The sequence below is a fragment of the Phyllosticta citriasiana genome (genome assembly GCF_038021145.1).
Source record: "Phyllosticta citriasiana strain CBS 120426 chromosome Unknown IWZ02scaffold_8, whole genome shotgun sequence".
Taxonomy (NCBI): domain Eukaryota; kingdom Fungi; phylum Ascomycota; class Dothideomycetes; order Botryosphaeriales; family Phyllostictaceae; genus Phyllosticta; species Phyllosticta citriasiana.
The window spans coordinates 1,697,945-1,720,957 of NW_027117285.1; the positions used below are offsets into that span (position 1 = coordinate 1,697,945).

At 56.3% G+C, this 23,013-nt stretch overlaps 9 protein-coding genes across 9 annotated transcripts; 5 read left to right on the top strand and 4 right to left on the bottom strand.

Moving 5' to 3' along the window:
• Nucleotides 1-1,289: 1,289 nt before the first annotated feature.
• Nucleotides 1,290-2,546, bottom strand: IWZ02DRAFT_521634 (trimeric LpxA-like protein; the record flags this gene model as incomplete). Its single annotated transcript, XM_066770797.1, has 2 exons — nt 1,290-2,291; nt 2,368-2,546. 2 exons carry the CDS (start codon nt 2,544-2,546, stop codon nt 1,592-1,594), a joined length of 879 nt encoding a protein of 292 aa, XP_066621984.1. The 3' UTR covers nt 1,290-1,591.
• Nucleotides 2,547-2,860: 314 nt separating this feature from the next.
• Nucleotides 2,861-4,371, top strand: IWZ02DRAFT_455106 (prenyl cysteine carboxyl methyltransferase-like protein Ste14). The gene is made up of 2 exons (XM_066767766.1): nt 2,861-3,948; nt 4,000-4,371. The coding sequence occupies exons 1-2, from the start codon at nt 3,132-3,134 to the stop codon at nt 4,149-4,151; spliced, it is 969 nt and encodes a 322-aa protein (XP_066621985.1). The 5' UTR covers nt 2,861-3,131; the 3' UTR covers nt 4,152-4,371.
• Nucleotides 4,372-4,621: 250 nt separating this feature from the next.
• Nucleotides 4,622-5,372, top strand: IWZ02DRAFT_302435 (uncharacterized protein). The gene has a single exon (XM_066763957.1). The coding sequence runs from the start codon at nt 4,721-4,723 to the stop codon at nt 5,165-5,167; it is 447 nt and encodes a 148-aa protein (XP_066621986.1). The 5' UTR covers nt 4,622-4,720; the 3' UTR covers nt 5,168-5,372.
• A 628-nt stretch (nt 5,373-6,000) lies between these two features.
• Nucleotides 6,001-7,906, bottom strand: IWZ02DRAFT_421998 (uncharacterized protein). The gene is made up of 4 exons (XM_066765854.1): nt 7,244-7,906; nt 7,148-7,167; nt 6,955-7,058; nt 6,001-6,904 (listed from the first exon to the last, which is right to left on the bottom strand). The coding sequence occupies exons 1-4, from the start codon at nt 7,503-7,505 to the stop codon at nt 6,121-6,123; spliced, it is 1,170 nt and encodes a 389-aa protein (XP_066621987.1). The 5' UTR covers nt 7,506-7,906; the 3' UTR covers nt 6,001-6,120.
• A 23-nt stretch (nt 7,907-7,929) lies between these two features.
• IWZ02DRAFT_302670 (uncharacterized protein) lies at nt 7,930-9,520 on the top strand. Its single transcript, XM_066763958.1, has 3 exons — nt 7,930-8,092; nt 8,146-8,654; nt 8,715-9,520. Exons 1-3 carry the CDS (start codon nt 8,083-8,085, stop codon nt 9,315-9,317), a joined length of 1,122 nt encoding a protein of 373 aa, XP_066621988.1. The 5' UTR covers nt 7,930-8,082; the 3' UTR covers nt 9,318-9,520.
• A 498-nt stretch (nt 9,521-10,018) lies between these two features.
• Nucleotides 10,019-10,850, bottom strand: IWZ02DRAFT_455116 (uncharacterized protein). Its single transcript, XM_066767767.1, is given in 2 exon segments — nt 10,019-10,132; nt 10,149-10,850. The coding sequence occupies 2 exon segments, from the start codon at nt 10,466-10,468 to the stop codon at nt 10,042-10,044; spliced, it is 411 nt and encodes a 136-aa protein (XP_066621989.1). The 5' UTR covers nt 10,469-10,850; the 3' UTR covers nt 10,019-10,041.
• IWZ02DRAFT_455122 (dolichyl glycosyltransferase) lies at nt 10,851-12,855 on the bottom strand. The gene is made up of 6 exons (XM_066767768.1): nt 12,666-12,855; nt 12,534-12,612; nt 12,281-12,474; nt 11,602-12,229; nt 11,240-11,550; nt 10,851-11,139 (listed from the first exon to the last, which is right to left on the bottom strand). The coding sequence occupies exons 1-6, from the start codon at nt 12,740-12,742 to the stop codon at nt 10,929-10,931; spliced, it is 1,500 nt and encodes a 499-aa protein (XP_066621990.1). The 5' UTR covers nt 12,743-12,855; the 3' UTR covers nt 10,851-10,928.
• Nucleotides 12,856-14,225: 1,370 nt separating this feature from the next.
• Nucleotides 14,226-17,035, top strand: IWZ02DRAFT_422007 (uncharacterized protein; the record flags this gene model as incomplete). Its single annotated transcript, XM_066765856.1, has 2 exons — nt 14,226-16,581; nt 16,627-17,035. Exons 1-2 carry the CDS (start codon nt 14,480-14,482, stop codon nt 17,033-17,035), a joined length of 2,511 nt encoding a protein of 836 aa, XP_066621991.1. The 5' UTR covers nt 14,226-14,479.
• Nucleotides 17,036-19,021: 1,986 nt separating this feature from the next.
• Nucleotides 19,022-22,583, top strand: IWZ02DRAFT_302738 (ATP-utilizing chromatin assembly and remodelling N-terminal-domain-containing protein). The gene is made up of 9 exons (XM_066763959.1): nt 19,022-19,124; nt 19,191-19,256; nt 19,320-19,378; nt 19,436-19,454; nt 19,509-19,574; nt 19,625-19,727; nt 19,779-19,795; nt 19,843-21,437; nt 21,485-22,583. The coding sequence occupies exons 1-9, from the start codon at nt 19,122-19,124 to the stop codon at nt 22,485-22,487; spliced, it is 2,931 nt and encodes a 976-aa protein (XP_066621992.1). The 5' UTR covers nt 19,022-19,121; the 3' UTR covers nt 22,488-22,583.
• Nucleotides 22,584-23,013: the final 430 nt, after the last annotated feature.

The following is a 23,013-nucleotide window of genomic DNA, read 5'->3' on the forward strand; positions in this document are numbered from 1 at the left end:
GTGTTAGCCGGGCTCAGGGTGGGTCAAGTCCTCCGCGCTGCTCCCAAGAAGGACTTTATACTGACCTCTTTTAGCGCCACTGCTCAGAGTTGGTGGCATGAACTCAATGCCTGTCGGCTATACGATTGAGGAAAGATGAGATGGGATGATACATTGGTGCTGTATGATTCTGAGCAGCAAGAGTGATGGAACGTGGGCGTTTTGTACTTGACGACGAACGGAATGGGTTGCGCTTTGTTAAGTACAAGCTTCGGGCAATCAAATGGTCTAAACACCAAAAATTGGTTTGGGATTCGCCAAAAACCAGCATTTCCCTCGTTTGTGATTTGTGTGCAAGTGTATGAATCTGCTTGACATGGCCGCGCTGAGGGTTTGGAAGCTGCTTGTATCTGCTTCTTCTAACAAATGAAATTGAAGTATTTGTATTCGCACATGGCGAGCAAATAGTTAGTAGATGTGTTGATTGAACATACCTCTGGAGCTGGGTGTTTAACAGAGAACGGAATCTGCAGCCACCAGGCATTCCAAACTTCGTCAATACCTCTCCGACAGTTCCTTCAACGACTCCATCAAGACACTTCATCATAAAACATGGCTTCTCTACAAAGTCAAATGGAAAGTATACGTGACCGAGTTGAACTCCTGCAAGCTTTGAGCGGAGAGCATCCCCTCTTCACCGCCGCAGCCGCCGCCAGAAGCGAGCGCATCAGAAAACTCCGAGAAGGCCTGAACGCGTCTTGGAGCACCGCCCTCGACCGCCTCTGTGACAAGTTGAGAGAAGATCTCAGCGACGCCCTCGATGAGCAAACACTCATCGACGAGCGCTTCGGTCTAGAGCCAGCTCTCGACACCACACCCACAGGAGAAGAAATGAAAAAGGTCGAGCAGAGGAGAGAGCATGTCCAGGGCGTTGAGAAGGCGTTTGGAGCACGGTTCAAGGAGCATGAGAGGGATTTCTGCTGTGTTAGGCATGACGCGCTGTATGAGTTGGAGGAGCTGGTGTTCAGGGACGAGAGGAGGAAGAAAACGGAGGAATATCTTGCTCGGAAGCGAGGCGAGTCGAGCGTTGGTAAAGCTGCCGCTGCCGTCGAAGACAACACGAACGACAAGACGGACCAGCCCGCCGCCACCGCGACCACTTGCGCGAACAGCTCGGCCAAAGACCAACCTTTTGGCTAAGGATGAATCAAACTCATGGTACGTGACATGTGACTCGTCCCTCCTGCCGTTTCTTGAGCTGACATTTTCAAGACACCGCTGTGCACCGTGAAGTGGTGGGAAGATTTGGAGGTGACGGAAAAGATGGGGCTTTTGGGGAGGGAGGCATTATCGAGGCTGGATATGAAATCCATAAATAGGAATCAGAACGTCTTTTGAAAATGCTGTAACCCTCTCTGTGAATGATGCCGCTCAAAGTGTCAAGGTTCCTTGCAGTTGCCCCCCAACGTGTTGACGAACGAGAAGATGGCATTCAGTCTACCGACGATCTAGATGCGAACCCACTCCGTGGTTCCATCCTAAGAAGCCGTGCCAAGCTGCGGGAAAGAGTCGATCTACTAACCACCTGCTCTGCTTTGAAGATGCAGTGCAATCACTTTTGGTACGCCCCGCCCTCCGCAGCACCCTTCTCGCTGGCCGCAAAAGCGCGCCAGAACTTCTCTTCGGACTGCAAGTCTCTCTTCTCGCCGTCCTCGCCAAGGTCCTGCGTGAGCGAAGGGTCCACCTTGGGCGTCTCCTGCCTCTTCAGCCGGGCCTGGGCGCCGGGGGCGCTTTCGTCTCCCAGAACGATTGGCGCCACGCCCTTGGCGGCAGCCTGCTCGGGATCCATGAGAGTCTCAACCTTCCTGATGACACGAGCGGGGTTACCGGCGACGACGGTGAAGGGGGCCACGCTCTTGGTGACGACGCTACCGGCGCCGACGACGCTGCCGCGGCCGATGGTGACGCCGGGCAGGACGGTGACGTTGCCGGCGATCCAGCAGTCGTCGCCGATATGGATTTCGCCGCCGGACTCGGGGCCGCGGGTGCCATTGCGGATGACCGGGTCGAGCGGGTGGGTGCCGCTGTATAACGAGACGTTGGGGCCCATGAGGGTGCGCGAGCCGATCGTCACTTTGCACGTGTCGAGAATGGTGCAGTTGAAGTTGATGAAGACATTTTGGCCCATGCTGATGTTAGTGCCGTAGTCGAAGACCAGCGGCGACTCGACCCACGGCTCATCCTCGAAGAGGGCTGCGTCTTCCTCTGGCGTCGCGGCTACAGGGGGCAGTGGTGTTTTGTCGTTGAGGATGCTGTGCGAGTGTGAGACTTGTTGGAATTGATGATGTGGCAGAGAGCTTACGGGGCAGAGATGAAAACTGGACTTACTCCCTGAACAAATCGACCAGCTTTCTGCGTGGAACCTCGCCCGCATTATTATAGCGCTTGCAGGCATGCTGGCAGCGTGTGCGTGCGGCAGTCAACTGCGGGGTGAAGGCGTGGTAGAGCTCCCCACGGCTCATCCTTTTTTGGTTTTCCACCTCATCAATCTCCGCTGGGGCCGACATTTTGATCTCCTTGTAGAAACAAAATCCGAACAAGATAATAGAAACGTAGGAGTGGAGACGAGAGAGGAGACGTGGACAGTTTGGAGGATCGACGTCGTGGTGATGTGGGGGGGTAACGCACTGTCGAGATGATCTTATCTGATCTTTCGTAAGGCTGGCCTGGGTGGCGGTGCACTGTGGCACATGCGATTGTCTGTTGAGCTTTTCCAGCTGAATGCTCCTGGCAAACAATTATCAGGCGCTGGAAATGCTTCTCGTCTAAATCTATCGCAGATGATCAAACTGCACACCTCTTCGCGCCTGTTGGAAGTTTGAGTTCTTTCTAGGACAAGGTCGATCAAATTGCTCACCGCCTTTCGGACCGCCGTCCCGCATGCGGCGCGCGACAAGGAACCGCATGCCACTGCAACCTGCCTTTCCTTTTGTTGGCGCTTCTCTTTCTCTCGGCTCTGATATTGTTCGCTCGTCGCCTTGTCCGGCCTCTAATAGCGCCGTGCGCGCCTCTGTCGTCCCATCCTCCGAGATGAAACCTCCTCGCATCTAGACGCCAGTCAACCCTCGAGTTCTTTCCGCTACCACCCCAACATGGCCGACAGCAACCACCATGCCAACAGCAATGGTGTGTCTTCATCATCCAACGGCGACGCGCCCATCTCGTGGCCTGTCAACCGGCCCCAGAGCCAGGGCACCTACACCAAAGAGCTAGACACCAAGATGCGCGCGCGCGAGCAGGCGACGCTACAGGCAAATCAAGACCCACGGGCCACCTTTGCCGTCGAAGCAAAGGAGCTTCTGCCCGGACAGCCACGCTCGCTCTCGGGCATCGGCACGCGCGCTTTCTTGGTCGGCCAGACACTGGGCCTGAGCATCGCCGCCGCCCTGTACGTTGCCCTGGTCAAGCAGGACCCCGTCTGGCGGGCGCCCTTTTTCCTCGCCGTGCTCTGCGTCTTTCACTTTCTCGAGTACTGGGTCACGGCCAGGTACAACACGGCCGCCGTCAAGACGGCCTCGTTCCTGCTCACAAACGGCAGGGAGTACCAGATTGCGCACTCGGCGGCATGCTTTGAGCATCTGGTCACCCGCTACTACTTTCCCAACTTCCAGCACGCGCTGGAGCTGGGCGGCCTGAGGCTCGGGCTGGGGATTTTTCTTGTCGTTCTGGGACAGGTGGTCAGGACCATTGCCATGGCGCAGGCCGGCACCAACTTCAATCACATGGTGCAGAGCAGGAAGAATGACGGCCACCAGCTTGTCCGGACGGGTGTCTACGCGTGGCTGAGACACCCCAGCTACTTTGGCTTCTTTTGGTGGGGCCTGGGCACGCAGCTGCTGCTCGGCAACACGGTGTGTCTCGTCGGCTACGCGCTGGTGCTGTGGAACTTTTTCAACAAGCGGATTCATCGTGAGTTGTCCGCCCATATAGTCAACGAGCCCTCGCTAACTCTATCCGCAGACGAGGAGACGTACCTGGTCAATGTAATCTTCAAAGACGAGTATAAAGACTATCGCTCCAAGACCAGCATTGGCATCCCCTTCATCCACGATCCCAAGGAACGCGTTGTGGTCCAGCCAGCCAACGCTCCTTTCAAGCTTAGCAAGCAGTAGCGGCGTGGCATGTGGGAGGAACCTTCATGTACAACGACTGACACGAAAACATGTTAAGCTCGGGCATTGAAGAGTATTCTGATGGTCGTTCGGCCTATTTTCTCCATAGATTTTGAGCTCTTCGAATTCGTAGAATGCCCCTTTTGAAAACAGAATTCAAGCCAATTTGAAACAGCACCATGAACTTCGTGAATAGGCGAGAATTTGATGATTAAATACCCCTTAAGAGCTCTCCGCTCATTCACATCTGTTGTGATAAACCATCATGAAAGCCTTGTAGAGGATAACGTCGCTCATTTTCCAACATTTGTTTCGCAGCCATACGCCACAACACCAACCAAAGACGCCCTCCCCAGCCACACCCGAGGCTAGGTAAGGTTGTGCCTGTGCAACGCACAGACCACAACCGCTTCACCACACCTTCCTTCCTAGCTCGCTCCTCACCTCCGTTTCCCTCTCTCCCTCACCACTCCTCATCCCAACCCAAACACACACAATGCGCTCCAGCAGCAGCAACAGCAACAGCAACAGCAACAACAGCTTTCACAACGAATAAAGCAAAGTCGCCCATGACGATACCCCTCACAGAGCTTACACGACGTCTGCGCCGCCGCTGTAGCTGCCGGGCGGACTTGTCCGCTGACTGGCGCGCCGGCTGGCCTGCGCATGGGTACTCAGAACAGAGATCGGAGGCGCGCCATGTTGTGAGGTGGTGGTGGTGTTGTTGTTGTCGTTGGGGTGCTGAGGGTGTGGTGTGGTCGGGGATGTCTGGTTGGTCTTGTTTTTTCCTCGTCATGTCTTTTGTTTGTTTGTTCGTCCTGTGCGTATTTTCTTCTTCTTCCTGTTCTTCTTCCATCGTAGTCGTTGCTGCGTCTTCTCTTTTCCTTTTGCTTTCGCGTCTCGCTTGCTTGCTTTCTCAATCTTTCCTCGTCGTTCACGCAGACACACAGCAGCTGGCCACACAGCCCGGCGTCGCAGCACACACGTACCCTCGGGTGCGTGGGCGCAGCCAATGACGACACTTTCTTCGCCTTGAAGCCGCTGCCTGCTTGCGGGAGGCGTCTTTCTTGGACTCTCCCGACACGCATCGCGGCGCGCTCGTGAGAGGTGCACATTGTAGTTTTCAATCGGAGGCTGCGTTTTGCTCCGTTGGGCGGCTTGCTGCTGTTGCTGCTGATGTCGTCATCGTCGTCGGTATCTTGAGTTTGTTCGTTTGTTCGTTCGTTAGCTAGCCGAGGCGTCAGCGTTGGCGGAAGCGGACAAGGCAAAAGACGATGCGCTGATGAAGACGAATATGGAGGGGGGGAAACGCATGCCGGTACGACCAACCAACCAACCAACCAACCGCCCAATGATGACTTCCTAAGCCCGAGCTGCAGGCAGCCCGGCCACCGCCGCGGTTGCCGATGCGAAAAAAGCCGGAGAGCTAGATTGAGGGCATCCTATGGTCGTGGATGGCACGGATGGCATGGATGCACCGAGACTGCGACTGGACCTGAACCTGACTGACTGAAAGTCTGCCCGATGATGAAAATAAGCCAAAGTTGCAGGCAGCCCGGCCGAGACGCCCGCCTGCCTGGCTTTCGAGCAGCGCGGCGCAGCGCTCGCTGTGGTTGTCGTTGAGAACTAGAGAGCTAATTTGAGGGCTGAAGCGTGTTGTTTTTTTGGGCATGCAGGTTCTCTGTGGATGCTTTTGCTTTTTAAGACTCGTTGGGGGTATGCTGTTGTAAATAGGGGGTGGATGGAATGAGTGCTGCCTATGGTTGATTGCAGCAGTGAATGAATGCTGTCTGGATGAACATGGATGGGCTAGACAGATCACTGCTCAGATCAAGCGCGAGGATTAGCCATTTTATTGAATCTCCATGTGCCATACTTCATCTCATGTCTCCTATTACTAGTCTCGCTGAAAGTCTCTATGCCATACCTTTTTCTCGTCTAGACCACCACATACATCCGACAAGGCTGCCTACAAATCCTTGACCCAACTGTCGTCCTTCTTCTTGCCCTCCTGCCCCGGGCCCTCCAACGCCCACGTCTCGACCAGACCGACCTTGGGGTCCTCATCAGGCAGCCCTCTAGCCCTGCGCACCTTCAGCACCTCATTACGCACCCTCATGGCGCACTCCTTGCGCAGCTCAACGGCCTCCTTGGCATGCTTCAGCGCGTCATTGAGCACGCCGACCTCGAGGCCCTCGCCGCCATAGCGCTCCTTGAGACGGCGCCAGCGCGCGCGCAAATCGCCAAACGCCTTGTCCGTGTCGACACGGTCGCCAAAGGTGATGTTGACCGTCTTGCCGACGCGGGGCAGGAAGCGCGGGAAGGTGCGCGACTCGTGCATGATCTGGTCAGGGCCCTCGACCCACATGGGCACGACGTCGGGGCAGGGCTCGCTCTCCAGAATCAGCCGCGCCACGCCCCATTTGAAGTAGCGCATCGTGCGGTCCTCCTTTTGGTGTACCTTGCCTTCCGGGAAGATGTGCACCCACGCGTGTCGCCGCGACAGCCATGCCGATGGCGCCGGGAATGAGTCGTGCTCGTTCGTGCTATATGTCAGGGTGGCTGAGGAGAAAGGGTCCGAGATGTCGCGGCGGCTGTCGTCGGCGGGGGCCTTTGGTGGCGTGGAGAAGGGGGCGCGTGAGAGCAGCCGGATGGCTTGCGTCATGGTGGGCTGGAAAAGGCCGCCGTGCGGCGAGTGTGCCAGGCGGTGGCAGGGCAGCGTCTGGCCAAGTGAGAAGAAGAGCGAGAGCGTCCTGGCAACGTCGTCAGCAGCGTCCATCGCCCGGTCGGCAAGAGAATATACTTGTTGGGAAAAGCCAGGTCGTGACTGGCAAGGCTCCAGCGCAGGTTGTCGGGGTTGAACATGTATGACAGTGGGAGCGAGCCCCATAGCAGCGGATCATCCAGCTGGAGAGAACCATGGGCAGTTAGCCAGGCAGAGCGCAGCGGACAGACGGCGGCGGCGATGACGCCGGCATCAAGGCGTACATACGTACAACGGACACATGGTTGCTAACTGTTGATTGCGAGCAGCTCCGTCAGCTTTTGCTTCTTCCTCATCTACCACTCCGCCAACGGGGGACGGGACGAACCAGTAATCAAACCGCGCTCCCTGCCCTCGACATTGCGCCGCTCGTCGAGCAGACGCAAGAAGTTGTCCATGCCATTGACCTCGAGGTTGCTCAGGCCTGACAGAAAGCCGCGACAAAGCAGCCCGACGATGCCCATGGTCGCGACGGAGCCGCATCGCCACGGGAGGCTGGGCGCCACCGGGTGGTGGACATGCTGCTGCTGCGCATTCCCGCCGGTGTTGTTGTGGTTGTGGTGTGGTGGGTGGTCCTCGGCCGGCGGCATGTCGCTACCTTACGCTCGACGCATCGGAGACGCAGGCATGGATGGGAGGGAAAAGGAAAGGAAAGGAGAGCATGGAAAGAGACAGAGCATATGGTTGGGAAAAATCGGTGGAGCTGACGGTTCGACCTGGCGGCGATGGGCGCGAGGGGGGCCCTTGCACGTTGCCAACAACTTTCCGCCCGCCGCGGCGCTGCGAACTGCGCGGAGCTTGAGCTCGGGCCGCGTTTTGCGACAGCGGCATCGGGATCGGGAGGGGCTCTTTTGGATGTAAAGTGGTGCCATGCAAGAGGGTAGGGGGATCTTCCTGACGTGAAATAGGAAGCATTCGACTACCAACTGGCGGAAAGCTGCAGAGTGACTTTTGCGACCTTTTGCTCTGCCCAGAAGCCCGAGAGATGGATCAGGGTCTGTGCCCCACAAAAGTCATGGCCGCAGGGCGTCATCGTCTCGTCGCGTCCCTCATCCACGTTCATGTTGTTTAACCCCCATCCACGTCGCTCTCAATCCCATACTCTTGTCTACGTCCACTTTGCCCTCGGCAGTGCTTCAGCGCTGCGACCTCAGCTCTGCTGCCATCATGTCGCATAGTAGGATTCTCCCTCAACCCTCCCACAAAAGCCATTGGCTAACTCGTACTCAGGCAAGCGCAACACCTCGCTCGCCTTCTTCACCTCGTACGAGCGCGACCAGCTCAAGTCGACCTGGGGATCGCAGCGGACACGGCTCGTGCGCGACTCTTTTCTGCCCTTTGCCTCGTGTCGGCTCTGCCTCTTGCCTAGTCGCGATCCAGTCGCCTGCGCAACGGGCGGTGATATTTTCTGCCGCGAGTGCGCCGTCGCGAATCTGCTAGCCCAGCGCAAAGAGATTGCGCGGCTGGAGCGCGAGCGCGAGAGGCGGGAGAAGGAAGAGGCCGAGGAGAGGAGTAGGGCCGAGGAGGAGGAGCAGAAAAAAGCTGTGCTGGATTTTGAGAGGGTGCAGATGGGGTTGGAGGCGAAGAGGAGAAGAGATGCGGAGAATGGAGATGGCGAGGCTGACGTGGAAGAGCGGAAAAGAGGGACAAAACGGAGATTCGTGGTCGACGAGGAGGAAGTCATGCGCGCGGCGCTTGAGGAGCGGACCAAGGCACGCAAAGCGTTGGAGGAGGAGCAGGTTCGCCGTCCACAATCTACCTACACATCTCCCATCACCACACCCTGACACACAAACCAGAGCAAATCCCTCGCAGCAAAACAGCTCCCCTCCTTCTGGGTGCCATCGCAAGCCCCAACAGCCTCAACCACCGCCACGCCCTCGGCCTCGACGCCCGCCAAACTCCACCCCATCTGCCCTGGCTCAGACGACGCCGCACCGCACTCCTACTCTCTAAAGACGCTCGTCACGGTGCGCTTCGCCGAAGACGCAGCACCGCGCGACAGCGGCGGTGCAGACGACAAGCTGCGCACCTGTCCCGCCTGCCGCAAAGGCCTGTCCAATGCCACAAAAGCCGTGCTCGCCGTGCCGTGCGGGCACGTCGTGTGCAAACCGTGCGCCAAGCAGTTTCTGACGCCCGAGACGCACGATCCGCACCACACGCCTGCGACGGAGACAGGAGAGCAGCCGGAAGCCGGGATCGTGCGCTGCTACGTCTGCGAAGAGGTTGTAAGCGAGTCGAAGGCTAAGACGAAGGACAAGAAGGATAAGAAGAAGGAGAAGAAGAAGAAGGATGGGGTAGGGTTGAAGCCGGGTTTAGTTGAGATTCGCTGCGAGGGTACGGGGTTTGCGGGGGGTGGGAAAGCGGTGGTTGAGAAGAAAGGTGTGGCGTTCCAGTGTTAGATGGGCAAAAGAAGGTGGAAGTCAGAGGAAACCAAGATCACCCGTCGAAAATTGGTGCTTCTGCTGTCAGACACACTCGCATACTCGATTTCTGTCTGCGACACTGGCAATCAGAAAAATCCTACAAGTCTAACAGCACCCGCTGCATTGTACACGCCCCCATGCCGCCGCCGCTCACACCACCACCACCGAGAAGTTGCGATAATGGACACAGCCATCTAACTCCAATGTATGAGTGCCAAGCTCACCCCAGCATGATTCAGAGAAGAGCAAGCGACGCGCACATTGACGCTTCCAGCTGCATCCGTCCAAAACACCACTCTACATATGCACAGAACAACCGTACAGTAGCCAACGAGGCAAAAGCAGGCACAGTATGTAGCCACCCATGACACCAACAAAGCACATGCAGCATAGCGTCAAAAACACAGCAAGGAAATTACAGCCTGAGGCAGTGCAGTGCAGTGCAATCCTCCCCAGTTGTTGGGGTGAATAAGAGATGCTGAGATTCAGCACAGGTGAGGAGGGCAGTAAGTAACACTCCACTTTGTTTGAAATGGAGGAGATATAGTGAGAGAGGCTGTGCAGCAACAGCAGCAGCTGACAGCCTCATCATCCACCGGGATCAAGACGGTCGATGATTTTTTAAGTGCTGTAGGAGTACCGCAATGACTTCATGTCCTCTAGTTACCTACCTACCTACCTACCTACCTACCTACCTACCTCAATACCTCAATACCTCGATAGGTGCCCACAGACACCCACTCGCGTACGTATATACATACATGATAACCCTGGTCAGCAGATAGATAGATAGATAGATAGATAGATAGATAGATAGATGGACAGGGGACGCCGGGCCCCCGGCGCGGTCGGTTCATCTCCACGGTGAGCGGGCATATCCACGCCCGCCCGGCTATCCCTGTCGATGCCGAAATACATGCGTGTGTATAGGAGAGTTGGACGTTTTCATAGGCAGGCAGGCGGGCAGGCAGACGGATGGGTTCGTGGGGGTGTTGGAACGGTGGGGTTGGTGTGTACTGTACATTGTATGTACTGTGAGGTCCGGGGATAGGAGATGGGATGATGATGATGATGATGATGATGATGATGATGAAGCAGGGTGTCGAGGGTCCTCGTTTGTTTGTCATTTTTGTTCTGCTGCCGCTTCTGGTTTCGCGGTCTTGCGCGATGTTGTGTGTGTCGCGGAGCGCAAGGTGGCTAGCAGAAGAGTCGAACGGTATTTTCCTGACTCCAAGCGCAGGAAGGGGTGTTTGTAGGAGAAGCTATAGCACATTTACCCCCGCCCGGCCCGTAATGTTGACGTCGTTGCTATGTATATACAAGCGTGTCGATGTAACCAGGTTCCAGGTTCTGTTCCAGGATCTACACACACACAAACTCACAGCCAAGACGGACCAAAAATAGCACCGCGCAATCAAAGGCTGCGTGAAGCTTGGCCTCGTTCTATTTCGATTACACTTTATTCGTGCAGCTACCTTGCGATGCATCGTTTACATTCTTCATAAACGCGGCCCTGTATGCGCACTTTTTTTTTTTTTTTTTTTTTTTTTTTGGGGGGGGGGGTATAGGTAGAAAAATATACACACCTCAGTCGCTCAAGTACACGTTCATGAAGCCAAGCCAGCTGCCAAAGACGCCGACAGCCGAGTATGAGCTGGTGAACATGAGCGGCAGGAACTCGAGGCGGCGGCCGAAGATGAGCCCGTGAAAAAGCGATGTGTACGCGATCAGCGGAATGGCGACGGTGATGTACAGTAGCGCGAAGCGGTCGAGGAGGAAGATGCGCGGGTGCGCTGACCTGCTCTCTTGCGTCAGTGCCCAAATGTCAATCATTGAGAAGGAAGGCGTAGATAAGAAAAGATGAGAAAGGGGATTGAAAAGGAAAGAGGAAGACGTACGCCGGCGTCACCTTGTCAAAAGCAGCCAACAGGCACACGAGCCAAAATACCGTATACACCGTCTTGATCGGAAACTCCGTGGTGGTGAAGAGCAGCGGGAAAAGACTGACGTGCCCGGCGACGGCGAGCGGCCGAAAGGCGCCCAGGTAGCGGCGGTCCTTGAGCGCGATGAGGCTGAAGGGGATGATGACGGTGAGGATAGCCTTTTCGTGGACGTGCCAGCCAAACAGGAACGACGCGTAGCCGCAAAGCGTCACAGCGCCCACAAAGGTGTCCCATGTCGGCTGGATGAAGAGCTTGATGAGCGGGATCTGGCACACGAGGTTAGCTGCAGCCGTGGAGGTTTGGCAAGGAAGACGCACGATTTGGAAGACGAGGGCCAAGGCAAAGGTGGCTCGCTTGGGAACGTTGGGGAGCACCGCGAACGACGTGTCGCCCACGAAGCCACGGGTCAGACTGGTGGCAGCCGTCTCGTCAATGGGCAGCTTGAGGTATGGCGCAAGGGACAGCAACAGCCGGTCAACAAACGAGTACATGGCCCAAAAGTTTGGCGCCCAGTACGCGTGCGTGAGGCCGCGGTCAAAGGGGAAGAGGCGGGTCAGCAGCTGCGGAACCTGATCCCAGTACACAAAGGGGCCAAAGGCGGCGGTGAAGATGACGGCCAGGCCCAGGCCCAGCTTGACGCAATTGAAGAATTGGATGCGGAAGATGGAGCGCGGGCTCAGGCAATAGACGCGTAGCAGATATACAAAGTAGGCTGGGGCGACGTAGAGGTACAGGTGCTTGAAGCAGAGCAAGATTGCAAAGAGGTAGCCGCTGAGGAGCAGGGTGGACCGCTGGCGTGCCAGGACAAGGGACAGCACCAGGATGCCGAACATGAAGCCATTGTACTGGAAGTGGATGTGGTCGATGATGAGCAGGCCCGGCGAGAGCAGAACTGAAAGAGCTGCGGCATGGGCGAGCTTCTTGGAGCTGGACTGCTTGACGTAGCTGGTGGATAGTCAGTTGTTGATAGCTTCAGCATGGGGCCGGAGGACGTGCAGGTGGAGAGCATAGACCAGGACCAGCTCGGTCAAGATGACGGTGGCGCGCTGAAAGCAGACGGTCTGCCAGGAGTCGTAGCCGAGAGCCATGACGTTCAACATGGCGCGGTCAACGAAGCGGGCAAAGTGCGACAGGGACCATTCGAAGCCGGCGAAGAAAGGCGGGTAGTCGAGAGTCCATTCCGACGTGTTCTTTTCATTCCATTAGATGTGGTGGTGTTTGGGCTGGTGTTTTGGACGCATGGTCTCACTTCATAGTACCATTCCTTGGGAGACAGCGAGTGAGTAAGAGCAAGCCAATTGCGGTGGACCTCAAAATCGGTTGATTTGCTACATGTTTTGTCAGGATTGAGGTCTGAGACAGGACAGGGGCAGCAGCTCACTAGGCAGGGAACAACAAGACCTTGAGGGCGGTAGCGACCAAGGCACACTGGGCGATGGACGGGTAGAGGTCGACCATGTTGTCGGCATGGGGACGACTGGGTGGACATGCAGATGGTGAGCCGAGCGGATCGGAGTCGAGGCAGGTTCCTTCTGACGTGTCCGACGGGAGCGCTACCAGTGATGTTGGCGGGGTCACGTGCTTCCAAAATTGGAACGTGGACCCGATTGGATTGAACCTGAAGTGCAGGGCCGGGGTTTTCTCTTGAGCAGGGACTTGAAGCATTGAACAAGGGATGCCAAGTGTTATTCTCTGTGGCCATCAATCTGGATGATGTCTTTGGAGACACGCGCGATGGTTGAACGGACCGTCGCCCTACAGTACAGTGCAGTACAGTACAGTACAGTACAGACTACAACAGGTCCGCAACGGACAGGGACGGGGATGGCGCGTCGCGACAATGGCAGTGCAGCAAGGATGGCGCCGGAGAGTTTTGACGTTTTGACCCCTGACTCTGGACGATATGGAGTCTGGATGGCCATGATGACGGGAATCGCTGGACGGGCGCCGAAAAGGGACTAGCTCCAGGAACAGCCAGCGCCAGCCAGGGTTGGTTGATTGATGATGTTGATGCACTTGGAGAGACAGCGACAAACGGCGCAATTGGGCGACTTGAGACCACGTTCCCCACGTAGCTATGTCGTCTGTCCGACGACACGAGACGAAAACCGTGACGACGCAAGAGAGCGCCCGGCAATTGAATTCATGTTGATGATAGAGGGCTCATTTCCATGGCTCCTTGATGTGCTGCAACGGAGAACCCTGTCCCCAGACCAAACTAAACTGTCCCTAGCAGCCACCACCACTCCTGGCCCTGCCCTGGTGCCATCCCAGTCCCAGTCCCAGTCCCAGAGCCGCGTCGTTGTCTTCTTGTCCTGCGTCTCTTCTCCCCCACAACCGCCAGCGTCCTCTCTTCACCTCCCACCCGACTCCTCCAACATCACCACCACCACCACCACCACCCACCATCCTCTCTTCCCTTCGTTTGCACCCCCCCCCCCCCCCCAGTCTGTCCCTTGCTCGCTGGTCTTTCGCTCAAGTCAGTCAATAACCCAAGTCACTCGCTTGACCGTCGCTCGTTCAACAACAAACTCCTCGCAGTTTGTCCGACCGCATCTTCCTCGGCCGCATTCTTGCACTCCACATTGAACAATCTGCCCGCCCTCTTGCCAGAAAAAAAAAAAAAAAAAATCAAGAAACGCCCGCTTCGGTACCCTTGCGACGCCCACGCTCGTTGCCCTCGTGCCCTCGTGCTCCGCAAATAATAGGAAAAGGGGCCCGCGACTCTGCCTACTCCTCCACTGGCCTTTCACACCGCCAGCTGACTCGCGCTCATCTCCCTCCCCGTCCAAGCGTCCAACTCTTCTTCTTCTTCTTCTTCTTCTCTTCCCAACCCGTCCGAACCTCTGTCTTGACCTGGGCACCATCGCGACGCTCGCCATCGTAATCCCCGCCCGGCGCTTTGGTTGACCTGTTCGTCCTCTGAGCGCGCGCGCCCTCTGTAACGAGTACGTCCTCTCCGCCCCTGTCTTGCAGATCTCATATCCGCCGCCTGTCGCACTCGTGGCTAACGACTGTTCTTCCAGCCCGCCTCGATCCCACTGTAATTCCCTGCGACCGTCGACCGCCCCGTGCACCCCTCTAATATTTGCCCTGGTCCGGTACGAAAGGCACCGGACGCTGTAATACTCCATCACGGCTGTTCTCTCTACCAGTGCGCGGGACGGCTTTGTCCTGCCACCACACTTGCTGGCTATGCAGCCCTCCGACTCCACCCCCACGGGCCCCAGCGCTTCCCGCCTGAGCTCCTTCTCAAAAACCTCCCTTAACGGCGGCGACTCGACTGGCTTCTCGCACGGAGCGTTCCATTCGAACCAGCCCTCCATCACTGGCTACGGCGATCGCCATCCTCAGAGGAACCTGCCCTCCATCTCGACGAGCAGAATAGGTTCTCTCAACCAGACGGGCCCCGACATGCAGACTCCAGGTACCGCCTTCGACATGAACTTTACGCCGCTGCTGCCCTCGCAGCTGCTGCTGGGCTCTCCCTTCCAGCCCGGTTCCCCCAACGCCTTTGGCTCCCCCCAGTTCCAAAACTTTTCCAACTTTCAGAGCAATGGCCCCCAGCAGCACCAGCAGCAGCAGCTGCAGCAACCCCAGATTGGCAGCCCAATTCAGCAGCCCATGTCGCCTCAGCTGTACCAGAGCATTATGTCGCCCACCGGCATCAGCCCTCCTTCCTTCTTCGCCGCTGGCCCGCAATCCCCTCCCACCGCCTACCCGAGCCTGGCGAACCAGAGCCTGGGTGGTTTGGGTACGCAGATGCACATGGCCCCGGGGCTGGTTTCTGGAACGAGCAGGACGGTATATCTCGGAAACATTCCTCCGGAAACGACCGCCGAGGAGATACTCGGTCACGTTCGAAGCGGCCAGATTGAGTCGGTCAGGCTTTTGCCCGACAAGAACTGCGCCTTCATCTCGTTCCTCGACAGCAGCTCTGCCACTCACTTCCACTCCGATGCGATCTTGAAAAAGTTGTCCATTAGGGGTCAGGATATCAAGATTGGTTGGGGCAAGCCGTCGCAGGTACCGACGTCCGTCGCCCTTGCCGTTCAGCAGTCGGGTGCCTCCAGGAACGTATACCTGGGCAATCTGCCCGAAGATATTTCCGAAGAAGAGCTGCGCGAAGACTTGGGCAAGTTCGGGCCCATTGACACGGTCAAGATTGTGCGCGAAAAGGCCATTGCCTTTGTTCACTTTCTCTCTATTGGCAACGCCATCAAGGCCGTCGCACAACTCCCCCAAGAGCCCAAGTGGCAGCCTCCGCGCCGCGTCTACTACGGCAAAGACCGCTGCGCGTACGTCTCGAAAACGCAGCAGCAAAACGCGGCCCAGTATCTTGGCATTGCTCCTGGGTACGCCCATGTTCTCAATGGCGCCGACAGGGATTTGATTTCGAACGCATTGGCGCAGCAATCTGTCGCTGCAGCCGCCGTCGCTACATCCGCTGGCGGACCCAACAACCTCGGAAACAGGACCGTTTACCTTGGCAACATTCACCCTGAGACGACCATTGAGGAAATCTGCAATGTTGTCAGGGGCGGACTCCTGCATCACATTCGTTACATTCCCGACAAGCACATTTGCTTCGTCACCTTCATCGACCCGACTTCGGCGGCTTCGTTCTACGCGCTTAGCAACCTCCAGGGGTTGATGATCCACAACAGGCGTCTCAAGATTGGCTGGGGCAAGCACTCTGGAGCCTTGCCTCCGGCCATTGCTCTCGCCGTCAGCGGTGGTGCTTCGCGCAACGTCTACATTGGCAACCTGGACGAGTCGTGGACCGAGGACCGCCTGCGCCAGGACTTTTCCGAATATGGCGAGATTGAATTGGTCAATACTCTGCGGGAAAAGAGCTGTGCGTTTGTCAACTTCACCAACATTGCCAACGCCATCAAGGCAATTGAGGCTGTGCGTCAAAAGGACGAGTACAAGAGGTTCAAGATCAACTTTGGCAAAGATCGCTGCGGGAACCAGCCGCGCCAGCTGGCAAATCTAGGCCAGCAGGCCCAGCAGAACGGCGCGCAGGAGACCCTGAGCTCCCCATCTCCGCTGAATGGCATGGGTCCCAACAGGGCCCAAAACATTTCGCCCACCGGTTCAGGCACATCAAACAGCGGCTTCAATGCGTTGCAGGCGCCCGCCCCTGCAAACATTCTTTACCAGAACCAAAACAACCCCCTGATCATGTACCTGCAGGCTCAGCAGCAGCAGCAGCAGCAACAGCAACAGCAGCAACAGGCCCAGCAACAAGCTCAGCAGCAACAGTACCACCAGTCGCAGCAGAGCCTGGACCTGTTTTCGAGCGCTCAGCAGTCACACCAGTCGCAAAGCTCGCAGAGTCAATTCCCTAGCCCTCAAGCCGCTTTCTACGCCGCCGACAATGCCAACACGGGACCTGCACACTCGCACCACGGCCCCAGCAGCTCCTTTAGCTTGACCAACGGCAACTCGGTGTCCAATTCAAACTCCGCTTCGACCACGATTGGCGGCCTTCTCGCCCCTACCAACTTGGGCTCGAGGAGCGCGCAGCACGCTCGTGCGGTCAGTCTGCCAGTGTTTTCGCAAGGCCCATTTGGCCAGCCGAGCAGCAGCAGCAGCGCCGCTACGAGCCAGGGGCAGAGCCAGAATTTTGGCAGCCTGTCTAGCGGTCTTGGCGGGTTCGGCGCCGGCAACGGATTCGGGCTTGCTATCCAGGATCAGCACGGCGGGCTGCCCGGCTGGGCGGAGGAGGAAGCTGGCGCGCAGTAAGACGCACCGGGTCGGCTCCTTCGCTGAATCGGTTCCGGCTGATGGCACGTGTTCGGCTGACGGCATGTTTCCATCGAACCATTCCTTCTTCCCTTTTTTTTTTTTTTTCTTCTTTTTTTTCCCTTTTTCTCGCTTGATTTATTGCCATTTACTTCCACATTCGGAACTCGTCTCATCGAGCTCCATTTATTTCTTACCTGTGGATAGTTTCACACTTCCCCGCTTCACTCATCCTGCTGTCGAGTTATCGCGTGGCCGCGCGCTGCGCGGTGCCCTGGCATGATATGCACTACCCACACCCTTTTGTATTTCTGGCGAAGCACTGCACGGGACGGGGTTTTCATGTTTCGTGCTGGATGACTGTAGGGTATCTGCGTGTTACGACGTTCGCTCATCTTCTCTTCTCTTTTTGAAACTTGTCAAATCGCAATCTCATTTCAATCACGTCTTTTTTTGGTTGGTTGCTGGAATCCAGTGACGGAACTTACACTTCCAAACCATACCCCCCTTTTCCTCTGATTTTACCACCCTGCGCACGAGAGATTTTTGAACGGCACCCTTAATTCTTGCTTTTGCCCTTTTCAATTTGATTTGTTTTGCCTCTTTACCTTCTCCCTTTTACTTTTCCTCGTCTCTTCTTCCCTTCTCTTCTCTCTTGTGTGATTGAGATACTCGGATTGTATGCATGCGTGGGGAGAGAAGAGATGTGATGGACTTAATAGCCAAAGTGCGTGCTTAGGGTTGGTTACACGGAGCACAGGAGCAGAAAGATTGCTATAGCAAAGTGCAAGGCTCAAGGGCTCCGCCATTTGTTGTGTTTCTTCGGTTGGTTGCTGAATGGAGGTTGGTATGATGATGATACACTGAGTTGAGTTTTGGTCAAAAAGCAGAGAAACCTCCCCATGAGAATTGGGAATGGAAAGAAAGACGGGGAAAAGCAAAAGGGCTCAAGGCGGAGGAGGCAATGTCAAGATTTGAGAAATAGTAATGGAAGCGTACTTGACTAGAAGGTTGTTGCTGCATCTGGTTGATCTTGTGGTGTGATGATTGGTAGCTGTGCTGTTGGAGAGGCAGAGTTGGAGCTGGATAAGGGCCAACCGTGACGCGTTGGACGAGCTGCCCAGGATCAGCTGTGATGTGCTCGAGAGACGGGTCGGGGATCAGGAGCATGTTTTTGTCTTGTCCTTGCGGGTCAGGAGGCACATCAGAAGTCGCTGGAGAGCACACTGCAGACATGGCAGAGCGGTCGCGGCGAGAGACGTAGCGAAGCACACACATTCGGACCCGTTCGGGCAAATCTAGGGGTCCAGGGTATGACATGTTGGACAGGTAATCGAGAGACGGAGATAAAAATGGTGCGAAGATGATGGTTTCAAGATGGCCTCTTCGAGAGCATTCCAACGAGTCCAAACATGATGGTTGTGGGAGGTGGACGGAGCCTTGTGGGTTGGCTGGTAGATGGAGGGTGTGAAGATGGGGCGGGCCCGCGAGCCCCTGCACCTGTGGCGCCAAGCTTAGGTTGGTTGGCTGGCTCTTTCCGCAGACCAGAGCGTGGTGAGGTACACCCACCCACTACGTCTACCTTGAGAGCTTCAACCTTTTCTTCTCTGCCCGCCGGCCTCCACGTTCTGCCTCTGCCACGCACAATCAACACCACCACAACCACCAACAACGCCTCACCGTCTGCCGTTCTCCACACACGTCATTAGCTACGCGTCTGCGCCCACTCGACGCGTTCTACGAATTATAGCTTGCCCGTTCACGCACGCTTTCCGCCCACAACCACCACGACATCCCCACCCACCCTCCACCTGGTCGCTCCGCGAGCTGCCGCCTACCTCGACGGTCGCCATCCCCCAAGGACCAACCCCCATTGACCGCGACATTTCAATTCCTCGCAAATCACCATTTCTCGACGCTCGAGCTGCACCACCGCGCTTAACTCCGTCTTGCGGATAGCTTCTCGTACGGCTGAAGGGTAGAAGGAGAAGGACATAGACGAGGCCCTGGCCCGCACTCGTCTACCCAGAGCCAGCTCTGTCTGTCGCTGCAGACCGCAGTGCCAGGACGAACGGCTCCGCTGATCATGGTGAGAATACGCCTCTCCCCTCCCGCCCACGCTGCTGCTGGGGTCGAGCTTTGCTGATTGGGCAAGGTTTTTTACAAGAGGTCGCCCGTCCAGTATGTTGCGGACCCACACATTTCCGACGAAAATACACAGGTACGCGAGCTTGCTCCTCCGGAAAAGATGGTACTTTCGGGCTGGCGTTGACGTTGGCTCTAGGTGTGGATGATAAAACAGACGGGCGAGGTCTTTGTCGAATATGAAAAATACGCCCACCGGTGCGCGCCCCCTTCCACCCCGAGGATCTGAAGAGTACCGTTGCTGACGCGTAGCAGGTTAGACTTTTACCGAAAGGCAAGTTTGCTGGATTCAGTGCCATGCCGTTGGTGCGAGACTGACTTGGAGCAGAAGCATTTCACCAATCAAATCACCGGCCAGGGCAACCTGTCCTTTTTTGATGCGCTCGAGGCGGAGGTATGTATGTGCCGTGTGGGTTTCCTCGTCCGCGCCGCTGACGAGTGCAGGATGAGGATGCGCGCGAGATTCGGACCATATTTCCCAAGCCGCTGCGGTATCATGTCTGCCGAAAAGTTCACCACTCGACTATTCCAAGACTTGAGGAGCTCGGTATGTTAATAATTACGGACTTTCGCGCAAGCTGCTGACTTTCCACTTAAGTGACTAGGATTTATGCGGTAGGTTTAGCCCCGTGTTGACAGCGAACAGTACTAAGCCATTGTAGGAATTGAAGGAAGACTTCTACCCTGGTGAGTATGTCAGTGCCAAAACCAGTGAGGATGCGGAACAGCGCTTGCCGGGCATCGTTCGCGATAAGATCACCTTTGCGCCAGCCCCGGACAACCCACTCCGCGCAGTGTCTCAACCCATGTCTCGATACTTTGTCACGGTGACGGAAGAAAATGGCCGCGACAGCGACACGCTTCTCGACAGCAAAAGGCTATCGCGCGATCGGAGAACCTACTCGCGATCAATCCTGCGCAGCTTTATCCGCAACGTTGCGTACTCTGAAAACTACAAGGGCGCGCCGTGGCAAGTGAAGCCTGAACTGGTGGCAGAATTCCGCCTGCCAAAAGAGGTGCCTTGGAACCTCACTCCTCAGGGCATTGCCGAGGCCAAAAAGACTGTCAAGACAGAACAGCCCACAACCTTCTACAACTACTACAGCGGTCCAGACAACACACTGCACAAACAGCCGCCACACCAGTTTGCGTTCCACAACACCATCATCCAACCTCAACCGCAAGTCCCATTTCGACCGCCCCCTGGAGGCACTGGACCGCCGCCTTTCCAATCGCAATCGCCGAATGCCAATTTTGGCTCTCCGATGGGTGGTGTTCCCATCGTCCCTGTCCCGGCGCCAGCGAACGGCCAATTCATCCCAGCACCCACCCGTATGGCCCCACCAAGACCACCCCCGGTGCAGGTGCAACCGCGGCCTCCGCCTATCAAGTATCCAATTGAAGATACGGAGATTCCGCCGCGTCGGAACGGCAAAGTCAGACCTCAACCCAAGTTCTTGGCGAATGACATTCCCGACGGCGCGCAGCCACCGAAGGAAGACTTGGGCATCCAGATGAAGAGTGTAGGGTCAATGTTGTCAGTGTGGCAGACGCTGAATGTTCATGCCGAAGTGTACATCCTCGACTCATTTACTCTCGACGACTTCATCGAGGCTTTGGCGTATCCGGGGGATGCGTACGACTGCCAACTTCTGACCGAAATTCACTGTGCCCTTCTCAAGCTGCTAGTTGACGAACAGGGCGACGTTCTAGTCCACAGCGAAAACTTTTCCGAGTGGGACAGCACTCTGTCTGGAACAGACAGCTCGAGCAGCAAATCGCCCAGTCCGGCTCGGTCAGAGACTCCTCCCGCCAGGCGCACGAGAAGTAAAGTCAGCAGCAAGGACGCCGATACTACTCCCACAAAGTTGACCCAAACGCGCCTCACAAACCGCGCGTCTGAACTCTTATCGGACTTTGACTGGAAGGATCACCTTGCCCGCCGGGATTTCCAGGAAGGCAAGTGGCAGGCGACTGTCGTTGGCATACTCAGGCAAACACCAAAGAGCTCGTTCAAGAGGCCCATTTGCGACGAAATTCTGGCGCACCTCGTCCCTTCTGACATGGAGCCTGAGCTTGAGACGGTGCGAGAACAGTACAACAGCTTGGACATCAACCTGCGGATCGCTATTCTGGACACTCTCAAGAGCTACACCCTTGCCACCGAGCCTCTCCGCGAATACATGGCAAATTGCAACTCGAACATGACAGTCATTCGCAACCAGAAGATTGTGCAGCAAAGGGAGAGAAAGGAGCTGTAGGTCTACCCCTGTCTGTCTGCGCCATTTTGCTAACCAAACGCAGGCTCAAAAAGATGGCTGGCCTCGAGCAACAAAGAAAGATTGAGCAGGGCAAACAACCATCTCATTCGCCGCAGCCCGAAGCCAATGGGGACGTCAGCATGTCCGGAATCACTGATCCGGATGCAAATGGCGAGGACGAGAAAGATGGCACAAGCCCAAACCACGGCCGCAAGCTGCGCAAGTCCAACGCTCGCAAACGAAAATTCGTTGAAGATGAACAGACGCGCTTGGAGCGGGAGAAGCGGGAGAAGGAACAGGCTGAGAGGGCCAAGTTCCGCATGCTTCTCAGCGAGATTGAAAAGACTGCCGCTGCCATCAAGGCATGCGAAAATGAGATCAAGAAGTACGATGAGGAGCTTCGGGAAAACCAGTGTCAACAGCTGCGTCCGCTGGGCTCTGATAGATTCTGCAACCAATACTGGTGGCTTGAGAGATGGGGCATGCCACTGGGCGGCTTGCCTACGAGCTCTACGGCGGAATACAACTACGTGAGCGGCCGACTCTGGATCCAAGGACCTCCGGAACTCAGCAAGGACTTGATTCAGCCGCCGGCGGAAGAAGAGCAGAAGATGAAAGCCGAGCGTGGCTTCACCATGAAGGAGCGACGCAACGAGGAAGAGGGGCCGATCCAGCTCGACAATCCCGACCAGTGGGGCTACTACGACAATCCCGAGGACGTTCAGAAGCTTCTTGAGTGGCTCGACGACCGAGGCAGTCGCGAGCTAAAGCTCAAAAAGGAGCTCACCAACTGGCAGGACCAGATTGTCGAGTACATGGTCAACTGGAAGACGCACATGGCCGACATGGAGGCGCAAAAGGCGGCGGAAGGTGACGAAGACAAGAGAATTCAGACGAGACAAAAGGCGACGCACGCGGAGAACGATGCGTCGAGATATTGGTGTTTGAGGTGGGAGAATAGCTACGCCGTGGACGAGCTGGGCCACTTGCACAGCGAGGAGCCCCCAAAGAAGAACAACAAGAAGACGAAGGGCAAGAAGCGATGAGGGACCTCGTCTTGTTGACAACTCTTAACTTCGACAATGGCTCTTCGATCGAGTTGGCCGCATCGAGCGACACGCGAACGCTGTATGCCTGTCGCAATACAGCTGTATCACGCGAAAATCGGATCATCGCCCTTCCCCTTGTAACACGTCACTCGAGAATATCAAACCCGATGGAGCTGACATCGCTTCTCTTCATTTCTTGGGACGCCGTGGACGCCTCCCCTCATCATTGACCTTTTCATAAAATGATAGACATGGATTCTTCCCAGACGCACGTCGCGTCAGTCCGTCCGTCCAACCCCGCTCGCCAACTGGACAGAAACATGCACGGTCGAGGCGGACAGGTTGCAACAGCAGCTGGTCCCGCCCAGAAAGACTGTGAGCGCCGGCGACAGCACAGATTTCACTCCGCTCACCTTTTCGCTTCGTCCGCGCAAGGGTCTGTGGTTGATGTGGCAAAAGCGCGGACACAAATCTTTCCATTCTCCCATCTTTCTTTGCTGCTTTTCTCTAGCTGATGGGCATT